General features: G+C 39.9%; 1 protein-coding gene across 2 annotated transcripts in view; it reads right to left on the reverse strand.

Annotated features, from left to right (window-relative positions):
- Positions 1–13,944, reverse strand: part of ntrk1 (neurotrophic tyrosine kinase, receptor, type 1) — a 40,579-nt gene extending 26,635 nt beyond the window's left edge. For both annotated transcript variants that reach the window (XM_066721579.1, XM_066721578.1), the window contains exons 1-4: positions 13,587–13,944; positions 3,192–3,266; positions 2,973–3,044; positions 662–730 (exon numbers count right to left, since the gene is read on the reverse strand). In XM_066721579.1, the coding sequence (XP_066577676.1) occupies positions 662–730; positions 2,973–3,044; positions 3,192–3,266; positions 13,587–13,771 (401 nt within the window). In that variant the 5' untranslated portion in view covers positions 13,772–13,944. The remainder of the gene's footprint in view (positions 1–661; positions 731–2,972; positions 3,045–3,191; positions 3,267–13,586) is intronic.
- Positions 13,945–26,462: the final 12,518 nt, after the last annotated feature.

The raw sequence follows: 26,462 nt of genomic DNA on the forward strand, positions 1-26,462 counted from the left end.
TCAACGCAGGAAAAGGCTCAATCTCAAGTTCAGATGATGTTTTATAGGATGACACTGACTGATTAGCACTTCACACTGACGAGCAGGTGTTTTGCACTGATGAATCAGCACTGTGTGGGAAGAAATGAGGGGAAAGTGACTTGGCTGAATTACATTTTTCGGGACCCATAATTCAGGAACACTGCTGTACAGGATAGGTCTTTAAAATGGTCCTTGAAGTGAAAGAAATTAACACTTTCTAAACTGATACCGTTGCTCAGTATATGGCATATTATTATTATTTATTTATTAGCAGACACCCTTGTCCAGAGTGACATACAAAATATAAGAGAAAAACAAAGTGCAATAATACATTGCAGCTCAAGGCTTAACGCAATTTACAAATTCAAATTTGTATACGAGATATACAGTAAACAATATATAAGGTCTTACATCCTAGATTGTAAAAGCTGATAAGTGCAGACTAGATGCTAAGTCATAGCTCAGAGCCAAGGGAAAGGGAGCATCCATATAGTGAGCTATAGTAAATGCAGTTTAGCACTGATTAGACCTTCCAGATTTACTGCTTTCCATTTAGAGGCAAAGTAAAAAACAAAACGCCTGTAAATACAAGGCCCAGTATTAACTGCTAGACCGAAACATGTGAATGTAGCATACTCACAGTCCAAGCAGGGGTAGGTAGTGAAACAATCTCCAGTCTATCTGTTGTAGGTCATTGGATGCCAGATTCCTAGGAAATAAGGATATGTATATAAAGAATACAAACCAGCTTTACATATATTTAACATACATTGATTGTGGAACTGAGTATGGATTAAAAATGTACAGTTTAAATAATCTATATCCATCTATCTATCTATCACAAGTTATAAATGTACCCAGTTTTAAATACAATTGTCTAACTTGTACGCCTTTGAAAAAGCACATGCTCTAAGAGATGTCCATGTACCATGCTTTGCTGCACATTTGAAATCCAATTAAATGAATTGCAAATAGTTAGAAACTATAGTTACAGTGCGGAAGAAAGGCTTCGGTGAATTCCCTGACAAGTGTATCCACCTATTGACTGGGTGAGGGGTTTCAGAAGACAATGGGTGCCATTGTGGGAGAGCTGAAGACAATTTGACAGAAGGAACAGAAGGACACCATAATGGTTATAAATGGGTGCCGGGCTGTTCCGACCATTTCGCAAGAACAGATGCTACTCGTCTCATTATTACAAGCATCCATCGATATATTGCTTATAGGCTGGACTGGGATACACACCAGCAAAGCAAGACCAGACACAGATTCCTGTTAGAGAACCATTACGAACAGCATTATCCCTTATGCTAAAAGTTCAGTTATAGACCAGAATTGGACAGGTCAGCAAAGTTGAAATCATTATTCTTTTTCCAATTCAGTTTGTCTTCACACCAAACATCAAACATGAAGAGCTACACTATATAAGTATATCATTATACATAACTATACCCGTGGGGTAAGTATAGTTTACCTACGTGCACTTCCCATAAGGGATGCCATATTGATACAGGGCTGTAACACAAAATCACAAAATAGTGGATCCTAATCTATTAGGACAAAGATAATCCTGTCTTTGTGTGTCTTTGCACGCCTGTGTGTGCATGTGTGTGTGTGTGTGTGGAAGGGGGTTGAGGGTTAACTGATTTGTTTTTCCTGCCCTATAAAAGAGTTCACGTCACAGGGCACACATAAGGGCCTATCAATTACCCAGTCGATTCGGTGTAAACCCACAGGGAGAGGAGACACTAGAAGCAGCTGTTCCCGGTGGCCGTGCTCCTGGTCAGTGCAGATTTCTCACACAGCCACACAGGAGGTAAAGGAATCAGACAGAGGAGCTGGTGTGTGTGTGTGGGGGGGGGGGGGGGGGGCCTGTTTACTCATTTTTTATTTGCCCCTCCAGTCCCCTCTTCTATCCCCCTCTCTTCTTCTCTCTCTCTCTCTCTTCTCTCTCTCTCTCCGTGTGTGTGAAGTATAGTCTTTCCTCAGTTCGAGGGGCGCATCTGCTGTAGTACCGGCTCTCTGTACTCCTATCGATTAAGCCATAATGGACCCTTACTGGAGTGTATTTATTATGCATCAATTGTCGATAATTTCGCCCAGAGCGAGAGAGTAAAAGGTGACGGCTTGATGTCCTCTACAATTACTCTGCTAACCCCCCCGCTCCTCCTTCTCCTTCCTCCAAATTTTCAAACTCATATCCCCCTGCTCCTCTGTCCTTCTACCAACCGTCTTATTCAAGTCAACAACCTGTTTTCTCAACAGGGCAGCGGAGAAGAAGAAAAAGAGAGAAAGAGAGAGAGGCACTTTCACACCTAGTTCACTTGCACATACAGCACTGTAGCAGTCTGGTTTGCTGTTTGGAAGCGGTTCGTTTGCAAAGTGAAACAGACTCTGGTTTGAAACCAGGCTTTCAAACGTCCGTCTGATTTGATCCACATCCTGGTGCGATTACTTATCACCGTCAGAGGTTTCACATATCGCTCAAAATGAACCGAACCACACTTCAAAGTACATCAAACCCTAGGTGTGAATGGCCACAGAGAGACAGTATGGACTAGTGCTTAGAAAGAAGGGGAGAGAGGGAAAGAGGTAGGCAGTCTGGGCTAGTGGTTAGGACTGGGAGACTAGGAGAGAGAGAGAGGAGGCAGTGTGGATTATATTATCAAACACTGTATTATACTTGCTCCAATCCAAATGAACCTTGCTGTCTGACTACTGAGAAGGTTACACATGTGTTGACAGTATCACCTACAATAGCTGCATGTACTATATTATTGATTTGAGCTGTTTGCACCTGATCAATATTTCCATTGTAAGGCAGGGTGGAGATCTCAGTGTATGTCATCCATAGATCTCTATTTCTAGCTCTGTTTCTTCCCCTAATGAATTTTGTTATAAGAAGTTTTCAGTTCCACAGGACACTGGGCTCGGAGCACTATTTCACTTACACATACTGGAGCTTGGGGTTGTACTGAAAAGCCCTTACGGAGATGTGCGTCAATCCACAGTTGGTAACAGTGCTGGAAAGATAAGAAAAGCAAATCAAACAGATCCAGAAGTCACAGGTGATTGTTTTGTCCATAGAAAATGGCTAATAATGATACTTTATAAATTATTACAAAGAATCGTTAGGGAATGGGGAAAATCAACATGAACAATTAACTCACAGGTTTTTCAGCTCCCTGTAGTAAGCAAGGTCCATTTCTGTAATATTGACCAAGTCCCTTTGGTTTTCAATGTAGCTGTTTAATAAGAGACCAAGAAAATCAATAAAAATCTGAGAAGAGAATATTACACAAAGCAGCTCAGTTCAGCACATCCTCAATTTGTCTAATATTGTGTTAATCTACGTCTGCACAACAGTTTGATGCATACAGATGAAACGGGACTCACTTGACCTTTAACATCCAGATGTTTGGACCATGAGACAGAACACCACAATTAGAGGACTTTTGAAACCAATTGTTCTGGTAGAGAACTCCTTTCAATTTACTTAAAGTAATTAACTCATTAACAGTTCAGGTAGGAGTTCTATACAGCTTTAGTAACACAATTATGAGTGCATTAATGTACATTATAACAAATATTGTTAGTACTACATCAACTAGCATTCTGTGCCATTCAATGGAAAGTGCTCAGCTATTATCTAATGCAAATTATTAAATTGTCAACCATTAGTATAATTTAGTAGTATAGTATAATTAGAGTTAACTAAGTTCTACCAAACACTTATTTCTGACCCACAAAATCAAGTGTTTCAGTAATGTATTTTACAAGGTAAGGAATACAATGACTTAAGTGTGGCTATGACTTTGTAAGAAACTTACAAATAAAAACATCAGGTATGCTTTTGATAATGTTGAAAATATTGAAAAGATTTGGGAGTCAAAACACAAGACAAGCTATATAATTAAGAATTGACAAAAAAACCTGGATAGCTTGTATAGAGGTATTATCTCTTTGACAAGAATACAATCAGATGCCCTCTGTGCAGATTTTCATTGTTTGAATTTTCGCTTTCCAAATTTTGAATTTCTGGCAATCGCAAGCAGATAATCATAAAGTTCTCCTGAGTATAATATAATGGGTTGGCATGATAATATCCCTAGAGCTGAACAGCATGCCATACTGAAACAATCAATACAATTGATCAAAGTATGGTTTACAACAACTTTTTTATGATCTTTGCGATTGCTATTTCTTATTTATTTACTTGAAATGATCACCACTTACACAGACAAACAACTTCACCCACTCTTTGTTATCATTATCATTATTATTTGTCCCTAACCAAAGATTACATTAACTATCCTCCAACATACTTTTCAAAAAGGAAAGGACTTTTCAGCTGAAAAGGTACCATTCACCTAGGCTGTGTCATTTCTTGTTTACTGTATTGCAGCTCTGTTGTAAAATGGACAGGTAGGTAAATATTTGAGTTAACTGTTAATGCTAGTTTGGGTCTAGAAGATTGTTTACTGCATGAATTCCACAATGACTAAACATTTGTGTCAATATTACAATAAAATCCTTCCTGGAACTCCTTCAATTGCCATTTGATTTTTGAAGCATGATGTTTGTTACTGATTCACTTTATTTTAAGGTACAGAACCTGTACCCATGACACACTCTCCTCCTTTCTGCTGTCATCACTACTCTATAGGCTTTTGTAGAATTCTTCCACTCTTCTGATAATCACAATTAAATTTGTATTGTGCCTTCATGTTTCAGGACAATGATATGATTATTATTACTTTCTCAAAACTTCAGATATACGTTTCTTTATGGTTTTGCAACAGCTCAATGTAATTAGCTTTTGTTTTGTTTAGGTAAATATTTGAGTTAACTGTTCATGCTAGTTTGGGTTACAGAACTCAGGGCTGACAGCCTCAATCAAGATGGGAATTCCAAACCACTCCTAAAATGTATTAGTATTAGTATATTTAATTCACTTATCTATTTATTAATTGGGTATAAAAACTGTATCAACAGAACTATTTTACCACAATGTACTTATGTACAAAACCAAAGGGGTTCATTTAATGTAGGCCTAGTTCATGTTATGTCTAGAGATTTGCCTCATAGCAATATTAAATATTTGTACATGGGTTTGTTGCACCCAGTATTTATTATTGTGTGGAACCTAATACCAGCCCTTCCTGGCTATTAGCCAATCGATAACTCAGTATTTACCATAAGGTGGGATGTTTTATAGAGAAATAGTGTTCCCCTGTCAGTGAGTTAGTTGATTGCTCGCAGGCTCCTGATTCGGACCGTTATTCACCCAAGCTGTGTACTACAAAAACAGGCAGAGTTTTTAGATCAGTGAATGGTGTCCTAAGAAACATTTAAAGGAGAAATTTGAATATTTCCAAAATAATTTTCAGAAAAGTAAACAGTAAGAAATTGGACGCTCTGCAAGAAACATTTGAATCTGTACTTCTGAAAAAAATAGCTGGATTCCTGAGGAAATAATAGCTCTGGAGGGTATACCTTCCGTGCAAGATTCAGTTTCCGTTATATATTTTCCTTATTTACAACATTCAAATCACAGTCATCTTGTTTAACCATACAGTGAGGGAAAAAAGTATTTGATCCCCTGCTGATTTTGTATGTTTGCCCACTAACAAAGAAATGATCAGTCTATAATTTAATGGTAGGTGTATTTTAACAGTGAGAGACAGAATAACAACTAAAAAATCCAGAAAAACGCATTTCAAAAAAGTTATACATTGATTTGCATGTTAATGAGGGAAATAAGTATTTGATCCCCTATCAATCAGCAAAATTTCTGGCTCCCAGAAATTCTTTTATACAGGTAACGAGCTGAGGTTAGGAGCACTCTCTTAAAGGGAGTGCTCCTAATCTCAGCTCATTACCTGTATAAAAGACACCTGTTCACAGAAGCAATCAATCAGTCAGATTCCAAACTCTCCACCACGGCAAAGACCAAAGAGCTGTCCAAGGATGTCAGGGACAAGATTGTAGACCTACACAAGGCTGGAATGGGCTACAAGACCATCGCCAAGCAGCTTGGTGAGAAGGTGGCAATAGTTGGTGTGATTATTCGCAAATGGAAGAAACACAAAATAACTGTCAGTCTTCCTCGGTCTGGGGCTCCATGCAAGATCTCACCTCGTGGAGTTTCAATGATCATGAGAACGGTGAGGAATCAGCCCAGAACTACACGGGAGGATTTTGTTAATGATCTCAAGGCAGCTGGGACCATAGTCACCAAGAAAACAATTGGTAACACACTACGCCGTGAAGGACTGAAATCCTGCAGCGCCCACAAGGTCCCCCTGCTCAAGAAAGCACATGTACAGGCCCGTCTGAAGCTTGCCAATGAACATCTGAATGATTCAGAGGAGAACTGGGTGAAAGTGTTGTGGTCAGATGAGACCAAAATCGAGCTCTTTGGCATCAACTTAACTCGCCGTGTTTGGAGGAGGAGGAATGCTGCCTATGACCCCAAGAACACCATCCCCACCATCAAACATGGAGGTGGAAACATTATGCTTTGGGGGTGTTTTTCTGCTAAGGGGACAGGACAACTGCACTGCATCAAAGAGACGATGGACGGGGCCATGTACCATCAAATCTTGGGTGAGAACCTCCTTCCCTCAGCCAGGGCATTGAAAATGGGTCGTGGATGGGTATTCCAGCATGACAATGACCCAAAACACACAGCCAAGGCAACAAAGGAGTGGCTCAAGAAGAAGCACATTACGGTCCTAGAGTGGCCTAGCCAGTCTCCAGACCTTAATCCCATAAAAAATCTGTGGAGGGAGCTGAAGGTTCGAGTTGCCAAACGTCAGCCTCGAAACCTTAATGACTTGGAGAGGATCTGCAAAGAGGAGTGGGACAAAATCCCTCCTGAGATGTGTGCAAGCCTGGTGGACAACTACAAGAAACGTCTGACCTCTGTGATTGCCAACAAGGGTTTTGCCACCAAGTACTAAGTCGAAGGTGTCAAATACTTATTTCCCTCATTAACATGCAAATCAATTTACACTCACCTAAAGGATTATTAGGAACACCATACTAATACTGTGTTTGACCCCCTTTCACCTTCAGAACTGCCTTAATTCTACGTGGCATTGATTCAACAAGGTGCTGAAAGCATTCTTTAGAAATGTTGGCCCATATTGATAGGATAGCATCTTGCAGTTGATGGAGATTTGTGGGATGCACATCCAGGGCACGAAGCTCCCGTTCCACCACATCCCAAAGATGCTCTATTGGGTTGAGATCTGGTGACTGTGGGGGCCAGTTTAGTACAGTGAACTCATTGTCATGTTCAAGAAACCAATTTGAAATGATTCGACCTTTGTGACATGGTGCATTATCCTGCTGGAAGTAGCCATCAGAGGATGGGTACATGGTGGTCATAAAGGGATGGACATGGTCAGAAACAATGTTCAGGTAGGCCGTGGCATTTAAACGATGCCCAATTGGCACTAAGGGGCCAAGAAAACATCCCCCACACCATTACACCACCACCACCAGCCTGCACAGTGGTAACAAGGCATGATGGATCCATGTTCTCATTCTGTTTACGCCAAATTCTGACTCTACCATCTGAATGTCTCAACAGAAATCGAGACTCATCAGACCAGGCAACATTTTTCCAGTCTTCAACTGTCCAATTTTGGTGAGCTTGTGCAAATTGTAGCCTCTTTTTCCTATTTGTAGTGGAGATGAGTGGTACCCGGTGGGGTGTTCTGCTGTTGTAGCCCATCCGCCTCAAGGTTGTACGTGTTGTGGCTTCACAAATGCTTTGCTGCATACCTCGGTTGTAACGAGTGGTTATTTCAGTCAAAGTTGCTCTTCTATCAGCTTGAATCAGTCGGCCCATTCTCCTCTGACCTCTAGCATCAACAAGGCATTTTCGCCCACAGGACTGCCGCATACTGGATGTTTTTCCCTTTTCACACCATTCTTTGTAAACCCTAGAAATGGTTGTGCGTGAAAATCCCAGTAACTGAGCAGATTGTGAAATACTCAGACCGGCCCGTCTGGCACCAACAACCATGCCACGCTCAAAATTGCTTAAATCACCTTTCTTTCCCATTCAGACATTCAGTTTGGAGTTCAGGAGATTGTCTTGACCAGGACCACACCCCTAAATGCATTGAAGCAACTGCCATGTGATTGGTTGCTAAGATAATTGCATTAATGAGAAATTGAACAGGTGTTCCTAATAATCCTTTAGGTGAGTGTATAACTATTTTGAAATGCGTTTTTCTGGATTTTTTTGTTGTTATTCTGTCTCTCACTGTTAAAATACACCTACCATTAAAATTATAGACTGATCATTTCTTTGTCAGTGGGCAAACATACAAAATCAGCAGGGGATCAAATACTTTTTTCCCTCACTGTATGTTATTCCCTTCCAATGCACATATGTAACCTAATCTACACGGCAAAGGGGATTCAGACACCAGTAATCGATTTAATCTTGAAAACAATGCTAGCCATTTATTTAGGCAAGGAACGTTGAGTTTTACATGCTGGAGATCTGTAAACAGATTTTCGAGTAAGTAGGATCATTCCTGCATTTCTATTGACCCTTTATCATTAAAATATACAACTGAAGCTGCAAGAAATTCTATTAATCGATGTTGGAGGCGTCTTATGGCAGAGAAATTAACATTCAGTTCTCTGGCAGCAGCTCTGGTGGACATTCTTGCAGCAGGATGCCAATCACACTCTCCCTCAAAACTCAAGGTGCAGCTGTGCATTACTCATGCTGTTTAATCTGCTTCTTCATATGCCACACGTGTCAGGTAGATGGATTATCTTGGCAAAGGAGAAATGCCCACTAACTGGGATGTAAAGAAATTTGTGTACAACATATTATTGTTATTTATTTATTTATTTATTTGCATATTTGAGAATTAAGGTGTATTTGCATATGGAACATTTCTGGGATCTTTAATTTCACCTCATAAAATATGGGACGAACACTTCATGTTGCATTTATATTTTTGTTCAATATGTTGAAAATAACGATGCCACATCAACTATATTCGTCTTTAAGATAAAGATGCGTTTCAACAGTAGACATTATTTACTAATTTACTTTCAATCAATGAACAGCCATACCATTTGAATATGGTTTACACAAAAAAACAGAATGAATATACACTGTAGTGTGCAACAATTGTTATGTAGCCTACTATTGTGCTGTGTTAACGTTCTATTAGGCAGATCTGAAATGAGGTACAGTAAGTGATGGTTTATAATGTGAAAATGCTGCAATCAAAAGATTTTCCATTAAAATTATTAGTAATTATGGGGTGGCACCGTGGTTAGCGATGCTGCTCCAGGGGTCCTGGGTTCAAGTCTTGGCTCAGGGTGTCTGTGTGTGTGGAGTTTGCATGTTCTCCCTGTGTCTGCATGGGTTTCCTCTGGGTACCCCAGTGTCCTCACACCATCTAAAGACATGCTGGTTAGGTTAATTGGACACACTGTCCTGTGTGTGTGCCCAGTGATGTACTGGCATCCCATCCTGGGTGTATTCCTGCCTTGCACCCTATGCTTGACGGGATCGGCTCTGGCATCCCCCACAACCCACATGGATAAACAGTTATGAAAATGGATAGATGGATTATTATTAATTTATCTTGTATATTTTTCAGTTCACAATCAGAAGGTGGGGTGTGACATTAGCGATTCATATATTATTGAAGATAAATCGTATTTGCTTTATCTTCCTGCTCAAATACATCTGATATCCTGCACCTCATTTCATTTCACCTCATCTCTACTGGGCCTCAGAACTTCAGAACAGCTGCCTGGCACTCAAATAACAAAAATACTTTTCTTGGAACCCAATTCACTACTGATTACTGTAAAAGTAGTTTTGGAAGAGATTAAAAGTTTAAGTGTTTTTTGTATGTGTCTTTACAGAAAGAAGGCAGAGTAAGGATTCGACCACAAACAGAAACGTTTATTTTATATATTAATAATTTATGTATTATTAGTAGTAGTGCCGTTGTTTCACTATAATGTTTCAGCTGTGTTATGTCCTATCTATTTCATCTGTCTATATAATTAGCCTGTCCTGTCAGTTTCACACGTGTCTTCAGAACTTTACAGCTCATTACAGCTGTTCGGAAGTATCATAATATTCTTTATGAATAAGAGCAAAGTGCATACATTCCACTATTTTACTGTGATGAGTAGCATAACATTTCTCAAACAAATGCACATATTTACATCTTAGAACTATAACCCCAGAATTACAATTTTTTTTTTAATTGAAAGAAACAAATGAACAAATGCTAACCACCACACTGAATACCATAACCTGTAATCTAAGCTGCAAAAACCAAATAGTTCTCCCACATACAACTCAGAAGAAATTCATATTGTGCAGATCTGACGACTGATTTGTTGCTGTAACAGAGCAAATGTCTCTCTGGTTTGGATGTAGTATAAAAATATTACAGTAAGCATGTTTGCTTGGTCACATTAGGATCTGTTATTCATGGCTTAGCACATGTAACCATACTGTAAGTAGCAACACAATAAACACATATTCTACACCAGTAAATATAAGCACAACATATATAATATATTAATGTAAGCATGTAATTTGGATTGGGGGGGAAATATGTTGAGCAAATTTGGTACAGTAAATTTCATCATTAATAAATTAGTGGTAGACAAATATCAGAAGGAGACTTGTATTCAGCTAACTATACAAGCAATCATATTGTGCCAATATTGCCGATGACATGTATTAGCATGCTATACAAAGTAAAAAGTATACAACACAATTAGGTAACAGGTGCACAGACACAGTACAGTACCGTACCTGATGCAGAACAGGACTCTGCAATAGTGGGCTTTCAGAACTAAGAATTAAACTAAAATGCTTTTGATTGTATTCTCCAAAAAATTATAATGACTTGTATTTTTTATATCATAACGGAGCCACACAGCTGTAACATAAGTCCCAGATAAGACACACTTTGGGAATATATTCAGTTTATCCAAAAGCCTAATTTCTCATCAATTGTCGTCAAGCGAGCATTCACCGCTAATTCACAGAAATCACATTTAAATCTGATTATGTTAGGAGTCTGGGAGCGGAAAGTTAATGGTTTCAGGGCAGATATTCCATTTTAGCAGGCCCCTTGAATTGCAATGGGCAGTAAACACCAGAAAGATATATTTTAGTCAATTTGAGTCAATACCACCCTTACTCCTAAGCCTTCTGTCAGTGACTATGGGAGGTGTGTGTTTTCTCTAGATTCATATCTAAGCAGAAGACTTAGACTGCTCTCTCTGTCCTGATGCATAACAAATATTGTATTGTTAACATTACTATTACCAAACTAATTATTCATGCCTTTATTGAAGGCAACTTAAACAGTTTCACAAACTCTAACAAAGAAAGTCTCCTCTTTGTGAACAGCAATGCTTTTTCTGCTGGCAAGAAATGTGGGTCATGCCAGTTCGTCTTTAATGAGAAAGCTTAGTAGGAATGATTTAAATGTTAAAGCCCCTGGACGGAGTCCTGTGTCTGCTGTTTTGTCAGCCTGATTCGGGTTTATTGTGGTTGAAACATAATGAATGTGCGTTTGAGGCTTCCTATATTATCGTGCTTGTTAAGTGATGTTCACTATAAAAGGCAGTGTGCTAAACATCAGGGCTAAATCATTGGGGTTGACTACTATAATGTGTGTGCTACTTGAAAGCTTTTTTACAATTGTATTTTCATGTGCTTGCATATGTATGAGCATTTGCACAAATACATACATGATGCATATGGAATCGTGCATGAACATATGTATGTATGTATGTATGTATGTGTGTATGCGTGTGTATATTCTTTGTTTTTTAATTCTTCTGTATACCCATTTTTGTATTATATAAAAAGCTGTGTTGTACACAGTTCAATGTATTATACATATATATATAATAACTAATATATATATATATTGATCTAGAACTGCAGACATCTGTTTTGACTATCTGTTTAGAAAAATATTATTACTAATGATTTTGCTGTCTTACACTCAAAGATGGAGAAATATACAATGCCGTGGCACATTCTTCAGTTACTAAGATCTATTTTAGAAATGCATCCCATAGGTTTCAATAATCTGGTCATGTTTTAAGCAAGACCTTTGGAGAGCAATGAATTAAAAAATAAAATAAAACTACCATATGACATGCATTATAAATATTATTATTATTATTATTATTATTATTATTATTATTATAGCCGATTCCTTAAATAGCTACATGCCGCTGATTAGAAGACAAACAATCTTAATAATCTTAATGAATCTGCAATAAATCTATTTTCATAGTAGCAGTAAGTGTAAAAGTTTTCTTCCTAAATGTAGTAGATTAGTGTGATGGCACAGTCAGCTCAATCCCTTGTAATTAAGGAATATCTGAAAATGATAACAAAACACTCATATGCAGTACACATTTAATCTCTTCTGTCACTGAAGTAATATTGGTAGTGGAAATAGCAGCAGCAGTAGAATAAGGTAAAATCGAAACCAATCCATGACAAATAAATAAAATAACTCAATTTTCTCTTACTGTCAAAAAAAATACATTCTCTCTCTCTCTCTACATATATATATATATACTTGTTGACCTCAAAACATTAGTGGGAAATAGTCTCTGCTCATCAGAATGTATTTAATGAGTCTGCAGAATGTTATTAAACCTAACTGTTTAGTTGCCCCAACAATGTATAAATAGAGGTGAAAAGAACAAAAGGACTCTGACAAGTGCAGACCGAATCCTCAAGTTCTCTGGTACAATATGCCAGGAGAAATAACTCAATCACTCCCTGGCCACAAGAAATAATCCAATGAGCCCCTGTTAGTACAATCAAAAGAGTATAATCGATGAGACATTCCAAAGGTGGACAAATACAAGACTTATTACAGTTATATTATTATATCATTTAGTGTTCTGTTTTGCCTTAGTTCTTAATTTCAATACATTGACCCAGATTTTTTTCTACTTTATGCCAAAAAAAAGACCAAACAAAACAGTATGAAAGCAGTCAGTGAACATTAAATATACATCAGAAGAACCACAATATTTGACACTAGTGCATTATCTTTATTGAATTTGTTTTGGTAAGTATTATCAGTATATGCACAGCTTTATGAGCGCCATGAAGTACAAAGCAACAGATTATGACATGGCTTTGTGACATACTTGTAATGTACAAATTATCATTTTGGTTTTCTAAAAAACTAATAACATGTTTGCAGGCAGTCAGTCTACAGTAGCACAGGCCAAAAAAAGCAAAGAAACAGAGACTCGGTTTCATAGGAGCTGAAAGTTTGTTTGTTTATGTCTTATATGGCACTTCTCACAATAGCATTTCAAGAACAGGGAAAGAAAAAGAGAAAAAAGAAAAACAAGTAGCATTTTGGATACACATTTTGGTGGCACATTCTCCTCAAATTCACACAACCAGACAAACAAAGCAAACCCCTGACGAAAGGAAAAAATAAACTTTCTACAATCAACACTAAGAAAAGGCAGCAAAAGGAAACTGGGACTGTACTCACATCTCCGTCACATTCTCGCTCTCATGGAAGGGCAGCACTGGCATGCCCACGATGGTGTCCGACTCAGAACACTGCAGGTTGGAGAAAGAGCAGCGGCAGGCACTGGGGCATCTCTCTACCGCTGGCACTGCCAGGCTGAGGAGTGCCAAGGCTAGGACTCCCCTGGCCCCCCCTCCTAAACCCATGTCAATTGCCACGGTTCTTCTGCTATGATTTGTTTCCTTCAAATAACAGAAACCCCTTCCCTTTTACTCTCCCTTACACAAGCAGGCAAGTCTGATGGGTCTTTTGGTGTTTGTTCCTTTGCTGGACAGTCATTTACAGCAGCAGTCTGTCAGTGTAGGGTTATTCCCATGCTCTGGTGTGTTCTGAGCACTTTGGATATTGAGAACCCAGGTTAAGCTGTAGGCCCCTGGGACACAGAATCTAGCCTCTCCCTCTCTCTCTCTCTCTCTCTCTCCAGTCCAGTCAGAGACAGAGGGAGGGGCATGCACCATGCTGTGGCAGTGGGAGAGGCAGGGGGAATACTATGGACACAGGGCAATAGAAAGGACAGAGAGACTGACACTCCAGATGGACTGACTGTTTTTTTTTTGTTCTGTTCTTTTTTTGTTGGCACAGACAGTAGCCAAAATGGAAACAACTTTTATCAGTATTTTTTGTCCTTTTTTCATTCCCCAGGCTAACAGAAGACTGAAGAAGCCTAAAGCATCGGATTTAGTTTTACAACCTCACACATATGCCTGTGCAAACTGTATCAAAATGAGGTAGCTGGCAGGGCTGGTAGCTCTCCTACTGGTAGATCATTCTACATTTTGAATACCCATATTGCACAAAATTGTCCCATAGAGAAAATATTTATAAATATATATTATTATTATTTTTAATTCTTGGCAGATGCCCTTATCCAGGGCGACTTACAACATTATATATATATATATATATATATATATATATATATATATATATATATATATATATATATATACTGTATTGATATATACAGTGCCATGGCATATCAAGAATCATATCAAAAATCATCATCCTATATTCATCCAATGTTTGATGGAGGCCTCCCCAAGATCTTTTCACTGGCTTCGATCTATAGCTTCTCTTTCCCACGTCGCGCCTGCAAAGTTTATGATTTCATCTTCCCATCGTTTATGTGATCGTCTTCTGGGTCTTTTTTCACCTCCTGGGATCCATTTGATAGCGTCCTTTGTTCATCTTTGATCTGTTATATGCTTGCAATTAACATTTCCACTCCTTCGATGATGTCACACATTTGTTTGTTGTCAGATCCATTCATTTATTTTTGTATTTCCTTTTGTGATTCCAAGCAAGACATCTTTGCATGCTTCTTTGTCTCTTCTGCAGTTTCTGGAACATTATTGCATTTAGTGACCAGGTTTCACTGGTTATATCAGGTTATAGATATGTACAGAGCATCTATTTCAGTCCTTGGAGCAAGTGTGATACAGCTTCCTCATTAAATATCTGACATGGGTGTGACAGGGGGAGTGATTGCATTTCAGAATATACTCAGACATTAATGAGCAAGCCACACCACGAGTCATAAAATAAAATAAACACATACCCGCACTATCCACTCTATTCGTGTAAGCATATGGAAAAGAGCTTCACAAATAAAACACAAATCAACATTGGACAATCTCTTCTGCTGAACATGGACTCCATAAAGAGATATTGGACATTTACCTCTGCTGACAATGGGAGCTTATATGCAAAGTGGGTTTCTTTTCTAGGACAGTAATCTCAAATGCTGACTCGTGGGTGGGGCACAAGGAGGACAGATGACTTGGGCAAATCATTGGGGAGAACCATAATGCCCGTAAAGTATATCAGAAGTAATTGTACTCTATGAAATCAGTCTGTTTTGCTGGATCCACAGTGCTCTGTATGTAATAAACCAACTCAAATGCCATTTTCACCCTCCAATTCTTCATTGTTGATGCTTAGCTCTACACGTGTAGTCATCTCTGGGAGCAAGATCTCTGTAACCGTGTGTCTGTTGGACCTGACATTTGAAGGGGATCATGGGTATATGAATGGTAGTGTGTGTTAGGGGAGGCTTTGTGACGAAGACTGATAACATGGTGTAACAAGTCAAGCAGTCAGTGGTCTTCAACCCTGATCCTGGGGAGCTCCCTCAGTCATTTATTAAGACTGTAAACAAATATTGGTCATGGCATAATCAAGTAACTTATACATATATGCCATATATACACTCACCTAAAGGATTATTAGGAATACCTGTTCAATTTCTCATTAATGCAATTATCTAACCAACCAATCACATGGCAGATGCTTCAATGCATTTAGGGGTGTGGTCCTGGTCAAGACAATCTCCTGAATTCCAAACTGAATGTCTGAATGGGAAAGAAAGGTGATTTAAGCAATTTTGAGCGTGGCATGGTTGTTGGTGCCAGACGGGCCGGTCTGAGTATTTCACAATCTGCTCAGTTACTGGGATTTTCATGCACAACCATTTCTAGGGTTTACAAAGAATGGTGTGAAAAGGGAAAAACATCCAGTATGCGGCAGTCCTGTGGGCGAAAATGCCTTGTTGATGCTAGAGGTCAGAGGAGAATGGGCCGACTGATTCAAGCTGATAGAAGAGCAACTTTGACTGAAATAACCACTCGTTACAACCGAGGTATGCAGCAAGGCATTTGTGAAGCCACAACACGTACAACCTTGAGGCGGATGGGCTACAACAGCAGAACACCCCACTGGGTACCACTCATCTCCACTACAAATAGGAAAAAGAGGCTACAATTTGCACAAGCTCACCAAAATTGGACAGTTGAAGACTGGAAAAATGTTGCCTGGTCTGATGAGTCTCGATTTCTGTTCAGACATTCAGATGGTAGAGTCAGAATTTGGCGTAAACAGAATGAGAACATGGATCCATCATGCCTTGTTACCACTGTGCAGGCTGGTGGTAATGGTGTGGGGGGTGTTTTCTTGGCACACTTTAGGCCCCTTAGTGCCAATTGGGCATCGTTTAAATGCCACGGCCTACCTGAGCATTGTTTCTGACCATGTCCATCCCTTTATGACCACCATGTACCCATCCTCTGATGGCTACTTCCAGCAGGATAATGCACCATGTCACAAAGGTCGAATCATTTCAAATTGGTTTCTTGAACATGACAATGAGTTCACTGTACTAAACTGGCACCCCCCCAGTCACCAGATCTCAACCCAATAGAGCATCTTTGGGATGTGGTGGAACGGGAGCTTCGTGCCCTGGATGTGCATCCCACAAATCTCCATCAACTGCAAGATGCAATCCTATCAATATGGGCCAACATTTCTAAAGAATGCTTTCAGCACCTTGTTGAATCAATGCCACATAGAATTAAGGCAGCTCTGAAGGCGAAAGGGGGTCAAACACAGTATTAGTATGGTGTTCCTAATAATCCTTTAGGTGAGTGTATAGACATCATAGTCTTCATTAGTTTGTCTGTCAACAGATTACATGCAATCAAACAGGAGAACAACTAAACAAATAATAGTGCATATAAGAACATTACCTGTTTGTACAGACAGAGCTATAGTAATATTTGAAATGTTTGTGGATGTGTTAACATTGAGTCTGATGCATCTTATAAACAATGTAACAATGTTCAGCTGTAAAATTATACTTTCAGCATATATATTACTGTAAGATACTAAAGTATTTCTTATGAGACTAAAAGCATACTCCAAATACTGACTGGCTATGAGACCCGTGGTAAATGCTTGGGAGATTCACCAGCATCTCTAGCTGTTACTAGTGTTGGTTATATTCCCCAATAACACAGTATAGTGGAAAATCCTTTCTGTGCCCTTTTCTGCTTTCAAACAAACAAGTCACTTACACTGGCTTCCTCATTAGGCAGCACTGAACGAGCAGTGGAGAGACATAGTGGTGACCAGGGGAAGAGAGGAGGACATGCAAATGGAGTCCTGATTGGAGCAACAGAATGGTAATGTAGCCCTCTTCAGAGATTGTGGTTACTCTGTATTCTGTGCACGGCTATTCCTAATGGTTGCTGGTGGAATACTATATTTATCCCAGGGGTGGCATCCACTCCACTCACAGCTCAAAGTTTGGCGCTAAAGCTTTGTCTCTGATATACTCCCCCCACCATCTCCCTCTCCTCTCATTCCTTTAATCCCAACAGAAATAGAGAAAGTAGGAGGCTGTGATAACAGAATTAATTATTTCTCCTTTATTTATTCTTGTGTTTTCATGGCCTTGTCGCTGTCCTCGGTTTTGAGAGGGAGTTATTTGTCCGGGGATCTTGGGCACTGTATGGATCACATCAGACATCAGACACCTCTTAAACCACTTACTTAAAAAGACTGGGAATATCTTTCGTTGTTTCGTCTGCAGATGTTTTGTTAAATTCTATCAATTTGAGATAAAAAAAAATCTTTCAATCCCAGAGACATTTCTTCCAGTTTGGTTCTCTAGATGCTCTGTGCCCATTTCTATTAAAAAATGTATTCTCACCAGCTTCAAAGCACGTGAGTATTTTATTAGTATCCTTTACTAGTGGTCAACCTCTTTCAGTTCACGATTGGATAAAGAATAGATACTGAAGAAGATTTACATATATACATATATGTTGACATATATACACCGATCAGCCATAACATTATGACCACCTGCCTAATATTGTGTAGGTCCCCCTTTTGCTGCCAAAACAGCCATGACCCGTCAAGGCATGGACTCCACTAGACCTCTGAAGGTGTGCTGTGGTATCTGGCACCAAGACGTTAGCAGCAGATCCTTTTAAGTCCTGTAAGTTGCGAGGTGGGGCCTCCATGGATCAGACTTGTTTGGCCAGCACATCCCACAGATGCTCGATTGAATTGAGATCTGGGGAATTTGGAGGCCAAGTCAACACCTTGAACTCGTGATTCATCAGACCAGGCCACCTTCTTCCATTGCTCCGTGTTCCAGTTCTGATGCTCACATTCCCATTGTAGGCGCTTTCGGCAGTGGACAGGGGTCAGCATGGGCATCCTGACTGGTCTGCAGCTACACAGCCCCATACGCAACAAACTGTGATGCACTGTGTGTTTTGACACCTTTCTATCAGAACCAGCATTCACGTTTTCAGCAATTTGAGCTACAGTAGCTCATCTGTTGGATCGGACCACACGAGCCAGCCTTCGCTCCCCATGTGCATCAATGAGCCTTGACCACCCATGACCCTGTCGCTGGTTCACCGCTTTTCCTTCCTTGGACCACTTTTGATAGGTACTGACCACTGCAGACCGGGAACACCCACAAGAGCTGCAGTTTTGGAGATGCTGTGACCCAGTCGTCTAGCCATCACAATTTGGCCCTTGTCAAAGTCGCTCAGATCCTTACGCTTGCCCATTTTTCCTGCTTCTAACACATCAACTTTGAGGACAAAATGTTCACTTGCTGCCTAATATATCCCACCCGCTGACAAGTGCCATGATAATGAGATTATGTGGGGATTGCGTGGGGACTTGATCCAAGTCTTCAAAATCATGGAAGGCATCGACCACATCAAACCAGAGGAGCTTTTCCAGATCAGCAGGGACACACTCACCCGGGGACACAAATGGAAATTGGGCTTCAAGGCATTCAAAACGGAAAACAGGAGACACTTCTTTACACAGAGAGTAGTCACAATCTGGAATAAACTACCCAGCGATGTGGTAGAAGCTGAAAGTTTGGGAACATTTAAAAATAGACTGGATAGGATCCTTGGATCACTTAGATATGAATGGACACCAAACGAGCACGATGGCTCGAATGGCCTCCTCTCGTTTGTAAACTTTCTTATGTTCTTATGTTCTTATTATCAGTGTTATTCACTTCACCTGTCAGTGGTCTTAATGCTATGGCTGATCGGTATATATATATACACTCACCTAAAGGATTATTAGGAACACCATACTAATACTGTGTTTGACCCCCTTTCGCCTTCAGAGCTGCCTTAATTCTATGTGGCATTGATTCAACAAGGTGCTGAAAGCATTCTTTAGAAATGTTGGCCCATATTGATAGGATTGCATCTTGCAGTTGATGGAGATTTGTGGGATGCACATCCAGGGCACGAAGCTCCCGTTCCACCACATCCCAAAGATGCTCTATTGGGTTGAGATCTGGTGACTGGGGGGGTGCCAGTTTAGTACAGTGAACTCATTGTCATGTTCAAGAAACCAATTTGAAATGATTCGACCTTTGTGACATGGTGCATTATCCTGCTGGAAGTAGCCATCAGAGGATGGGTACATGGTGGTCATAAAGGGATGGACATGGTCAGAAACAATGCTCAGGTAGGCCGTGGCATTTAAACGATGCCCAATTGGCACTAAGGGGCCTAAAGTGTGCCAAGAAAACACCCCCCACACCATTACCACCAGCCTGCACAGTGGTAACAAGGCATGATGGATCCATGTTCTCATTCTGTTTACGCCAAATTCTGACTCTACCATCTGAATGTCTGAACAGAAATCGAGACTCATCAGACCAGGCAACATTTTTCCAGTCTTCAACTGTCCAATTTTGGTGAGCTTGTGCAAATTGTAGCCTCTTTTTCCTATTTGTAGTGGAGATGAGTGGTACCCGGTGGGGTGTTCTGCTGTTGTAGCCCATCCGCCTCAAGGTTGTACGTGTTGTGGCTTCACAAATGCTTTGCTGCATACCTCGGTTGTAACGAGTGGTTATTTCAGTCAAAGTTGCTCTTCTATCAGCTTGAATCAGTCGGCCCATTCTCCTCTGACCTCTAGCATCAACAAGGCATTTTCGCCCACAGGACTGCCGCATACTGGATGTTTTTCCCTTTTCACACCATTCTTTGTAAACCCTAGAAATGGTTGTGCGTGAAAATCCCAGTAACTGAGCAGATTGTGAAATACTCAGACCGGTCCGTCTGGCACCAACAACCATGCCACGCTCAAAATTGCTTAAATCACCTTTCTTTCCCATTCAGACATTCAGTTTGGAGTTCAGGAGATTGTCTTGACCAGGACCACACCCCTAAATGCATTGAAGCAACTGCCATGTGATTGGTTGGTTAGATAATTGCATTAATGAGAAATTGAACAGGTGTTCATAATAATCCTTTAGGTGAGTGTAGGTCTACGTTATCAAATATAGTAGTTATGTGAATATACAGTACAATGTAACACTTAAATAATCTCTGGGGGGTGAGGAGCTCTCGAGTGGCTCAACAAGTTACAGCCTCCTTTCTAGAGGACAAGACAAGTCCTATAACCCAGACAGCACTGGTTCTAACCTGGGCTGTGTGAAAAAGGATGTTGAGAAATAATGCAGGGAACAAGGGTTGAAGGGTGTATGTCAGGGTTTCATGATCAACTGTGACTGTAGCTTATTGGGGCATGTGTGAAGTGTTCTCAGAGAGACTTCAGTATGTAGTTATATGGAAGATGTATGTTCTTAAATCAAATGCATAAAAATTGTTATGGCAGCTTTGCAGGGGGTACATCATTGCCAGAGGAAAAGATTGGTATTATTCTAAGTATCAGCCAGAGATCAAGACTAATTATAATTACTTCCCTTTCAGTAAGCATCAGTAATCAGGTCTGCCTTGTACTCACTGCATTGATGCATCTTTTATCACATTATCTTCTCACACTTGAACTGCACTGTATTGTATACTAGAATTTAGTTTATTTCAATTAAAACTTATATTATGTAATGTCCTTTTTATTATTTTGTAAAACGTGTCTGTCAAATGTGTATTGTTTGTACAGTATTATTATGATTATTATTTGGCAGTAATCACACAATGTTGTTTGTTTGCTTGCTTGCTTGCTTTTGTTGTGCTGCCGGAAGCCGGAGTTAATGCCCAACTCACCTGGGTAAATGAAACAACTGTGGCCAGTTCCCTGATATTGCTCACCTCAGAGGCTATGAAAAGAAATGAAGCGGATTCGCGATTGTGGGCAGTGGAGAGGTGATTGTGAGTGAGCACCGTTCATCGCTGCACTCAGAGGGCAGGGAAATGGTCCAGCGCCGCACAGTGCCTCTCCGGCAGCCCTGGGCAACACCATCCGTCTTCCTCCGGGCAGAGCGTGTCAGAGAGCTATTCATCAGCGCAGCCCAGCACTGCAAACTCCCTCCTCCAGCGGCCTCCCCTGCCTTTTGGCTTGGAAACCGCAACTTGTTGTGGGCAGCCAGCCCTCCAGCTCCACTCTTTATGCTGCTTGACCTCTCCTTTGTAACTATGGAGTGCAGATTTCCATGTGAAATTGTGCAGATCTGCACTAAAAGTATGCAACCTATTGCTGTAACCATGCAATTTAGACTGGTCAGCGTATCTGGACAACAAATTAAACAACAGATAAAAAAACTATTTTATACTCAAATAATAAGAAAGCTATTAAAACTGTGAATTATTGTTTATTGTTTAAGATCTTTATAGAAACGTACCCCATTCCCGGCTTTCTATTGTTTTGTAATGTGATATGTATTTGTATTATGTATTTGTAGTAGAGGCCATTCATTAAGTATTGAAAGCTCTCATGATTTTGAATTGTTGAATTGTTGCGGAATTAGTTTAACCCAATCCAAAATTGTCTCTAATCATGAATTTGGGATATTTTGGGAACTGACAGTGTTGGAAAATGTTTCTTTTTTTATACAATAAGTATTAAGTGTGTCATTTTACCACCAATCATGTTAAAGAGCAACAGCACAAGTAAACTACTTTACTCATACTATAAAACACATATATTTATTATTATTCTTTTTTTAAGTTGTTGAATATCCTAGGATAGGAGTTCCCAACCCTGGCTCTGGAGGACCCCCTACCCTGCTGGATTTTGTTCCAACCCAGCTCTCAATTACTTAATTGAACCTTAATTGAAGTAACAATCTGTTTAGATTTGACTTTATAAATTGTGTATTAAAAGAGATGAATATGTTCTTTACACAATTCTATAATTAACTTAAAACCCACTACTATTTTAAATAATTATGTCCTGATTTAGGACATTATTAGTTAAATTAAGGGTTCAATTAAGTAATTGAGAGATCGGTTGGAACTGAGACAAGGAGAGTAGGGGCTCCTCCAGGAACCACTGTCCTAGGAGAATACATGGTGCGCAACATGGTGCTTTGTTTAATGGTGGTACTGTAGAAAACATGGAATAGACACATTTTAACTTCTTCCTATTTACAATTAGGTTCATGAACACGTTTATTTGCTCAATAATATTAATTATACTATAGCCTAAGAATTAATTATGAAAAATACTGATACACATTAAATTTTCATATAATTGGCAACCCATAAACCCATAAATCTACATTCTACACAGTATCCGGTGTCCCATATTACATAAAATGTAGACTGGGGTGCCCTCAGCTTTAGTGTACGACAATAGCTGTGATGCAGCTCAGTGCTGGTAGTAGGGGCTGGTGTGTGAACGTGGGTGGGCCACTCTGGGTTAAAGTCCGTTTTTCAGTCCTAGTCCATCCCTGCTGTTAATACAGTTATAACAGGTGTCTTCCTTGGCGCAAAAATAAAAGTTTACATTTTTTGATCCGTAAGTTAAGCTTTATGGTCCTTCAGCTCTTGAGAAAACAGGTAGCCTTGGTGTAATAGTCATATACTTTATTTATTTGTTTACTCATTTTTATATCCCATCTCTGAGATAAGCGCTTAGCCAGGGCAAAGGTCGTCTGCATCGTAAGTGGAGTTAAGAGAAGCTCATCTTTGTGGAAGTGAATCTTCCCAACAGGACCTAAGTGGAAACTTAATAAAAGCAGATTTGGACCTGATACAAACGTTTATGCATTTATTTATTTAATTTAAGGAAACGAGTTGTCCAGGCTCTGCAGAATTTGTCGAGTCATAGACTAAACTGTGATTTATCGATGTCCCTAAATGAAACGGACAGCGGGCATGTGAGGTCACCTGATGCTGTTTTGTATATAGTACTTAAAATGCCAAACAGATACACACAAGCACACAGAGAAAGCACAAAAACGCACCCAAATACAGAGATCTAGACCTAATACCAAGACTGTGTTAATGAGAGCCACAGGGGGACACAACAGATTGATCCACCAGTGCATTTCAAAGCTTCTGTAATGTAACTGAATATTGTATCCTTCATTAGAATCATTTTCTCACTGGTTGGGGAAGGGCCTGGGTGAGGGGGGCGCAGTGTGTCTACTGTCTACATGCAGATGAGCTGAAACTCGAGCAGCTTTGGCAGTGTGTAAGTAACAGTTATCTCCCTGACTAATGAAATCCAGCAACAAGATGTAATGATCTGGGGGGGGGGGGAGGGGGAGAGAGGGGGAGAGAGAGAGAGAGAGAGAGAAAACCTGTATTTGTCTGTCAGATATGGGTCTGTTTTTCAATTAACTCTCCATTCATCACGCTGCATGTCATGACCCTAACTGTGCAATCTGCACAAACAGGAGACACTTCTTCACACAGAGATTTGTCACAATGTGGAACAAACTCCCCAGCGATGTGGTTGAAGCGACAATTTGGGAACATTCAAAAATAGACTGGATAGGATCCTTGGATACCAAATGATGGGTTGAATGGCCTTATGATTGGAGTGGCCTGAAAGTAACTGGCCTCTACTAATGAATAAGTCACAGCAAACCATATCAGATAATTCACACTCATACAGAAAAGGTCCCCATCCTTCTGGTCGGTGACCTGAAAAGCTGTCCTCTAGAAATGAGTCAGTGTATGTCATTAACACAGGGGCCATTGGTCCTATTGTGACACCATGCAAAGAGGGGATGATAACACTGGGATCGATAACACCTGACACTCATCACTGTAGTGACTGGCTTCTGGTACAGATAAAGGAAACTGAAACATTTGGGACAGATATATCAGTCACAATCTCTTGCTTACAGATTTAGACTAAGATTAAACATTTCACTTCGGATCGTTTGTTGGATTGCTGAGTTTGTATGTTTTAGTATGTTATGCTTATAGTGAGGTAGCAGAAAGGTGTCTGGATATAAAGCTAGGTGATGTATTTATTGACCTGCGATTGTATAACTGCAGTGTAATCTAATGACTTAACGGCATTGACTTTTAACAACCCATATTGGGAATATGGAAAAATAAAGCAAGTGTAACCCTCTCCATAAGGAACTGGGGTTAAATGAGCATCTGGAAAGTATATACACATTCATATGAAGAGAGAGAAATTCCTTGGTGCTATCTATTGATTTCAGCACTGAAACACCACAGTTAATGTACTCTGAGCTGTAGATTAGTGCCCTGGGTTTGGAAACGGAGAGAGAAGTAGCAATCCCATTGCTTCTAATCATATCAGACACTCAGGGAGTCTGCCAACACTTTTCAACATCTACTTACAGCCTTTTCATAGGGAGCACCAGGGTGGCAAATAAACACGTCTCGTCTCTGCAAATTACAGAACAGCCACGGGACAACAGAGGGAGGTGCTTACTACCCATTTTCTTACCCTTCATCTTCTTTTGTATATAAAGCCTAGATATAAACTGAATAACTGTTTCAAATGAAGGGTGTGAATAATCTCTTCTACTTTTTCTTCAAAATTATATATCATTATACATAATAAGGTTAAACGATCTTGATACACAAATGTAATGATGCTCTGCTCGCAGTGAAACCAGTTACATATTTCGTTTTTTCTCCTGTCCCCATCACAAAGTATGGTCACAAACTCAAAAGCAATTTGATTCCTCACACTCAGCAACATAAGAGGCCAAAGCAATTGGAACATCCTGAACTGCTCCTTTTAAACTCAAACTAAAAGGTGTCTGCATCCACTCTCATCGTGAGCCGTGTGACTAGAATGTGGGATAAGTCATTGCACTAACAGCGGGGGTGTTGGGGGGTGTATACTGGTCCCAGGTATTTTTAGAAAAAACGGAGGGAGGTGGTAGAGGTGGTTTGCTGGGAATCATAGCAGAATGCCTTTGAATTTTAGAAGCAAAAGCAATATTCTCATGTAGAAATCAAGGGCATTAGTCTCATTGTCCCTCTCTGCTTTACCTCTAGTTACCATGTGTACTAAACTGTCACAGTCCTATCTGTATGGAACGGGAGTCCTGGAGAAAGCTACAATCCAAGCAGGTCTGGATAGGTCATCTCTTAAATCAATGATTATTAAAGACGGCGAACGCTGTTGTTTTGAACCCTTATTAATGAACAGGCCCTTTCAGTGATGTAATATTCCTGAGCTTTTGATAATAAAAACAGGAAATGACTGAACTGAACAAATAACATGTGCAATTTGATCAAATGCTTATATTTAATTGTCTTTTTGAACTGATTACTCGAAGGGGTAACCTTAAAAGAAAATGCTGGATTGTGGCTTCCTGGGGCCAGGGCTGCAACATTGAGAAATGGATGAAGTAAACAGACGCCCAGGTTTGAAAGAATACTTTGTTATGACTTGGGAACCCTAAACACTATATCAGCAAAAGTATTAAGATAAAAAATGTTTTTTTTTTTTTTAATAGCCTTCACAATCCTTTGGCCAGAGGAATACTATAGTCTCCTCTCTTTTATTTTTTCAGGTCAGTAATGCAAGTTCTCTTTCCTGATTAAGCTTGCTAAGTTCCTCCCACAGGTGTTCTGACTTTGGGATTTGATGGGAGGACCCCCAAGACAGAGCTGTAACATGTTTCCAGAGCTACTCTCCTTGAAATACTTAGTTTCACTCCTAACTATGTGACAAACAGATGTGTGCCCCCCACCTTCCCCAATCCACCATTCCAAGTAACCATATCAATCCTACATCCTATCAATGTAAATATATAGAGTTTAGTAATGGTTTTACACTTTACAGTTTCATTTATGTGTCTGTACATAATGGTATAATTTA

This window comes from Amia ocellicauda, chromosome 14, assembly GCF_036373705.1.
Source record: "Amia ocellicauda isolate fAmiCal2 chromosome 14, fAmiCal2.hap1, whole genome shotgun sequence".
Lineage (NCBI taxonomy): Eukaryota > Metazoa > Chordata > Actinopteri > Amiiformes > Amiidae > Amia > Amia ocellicauda.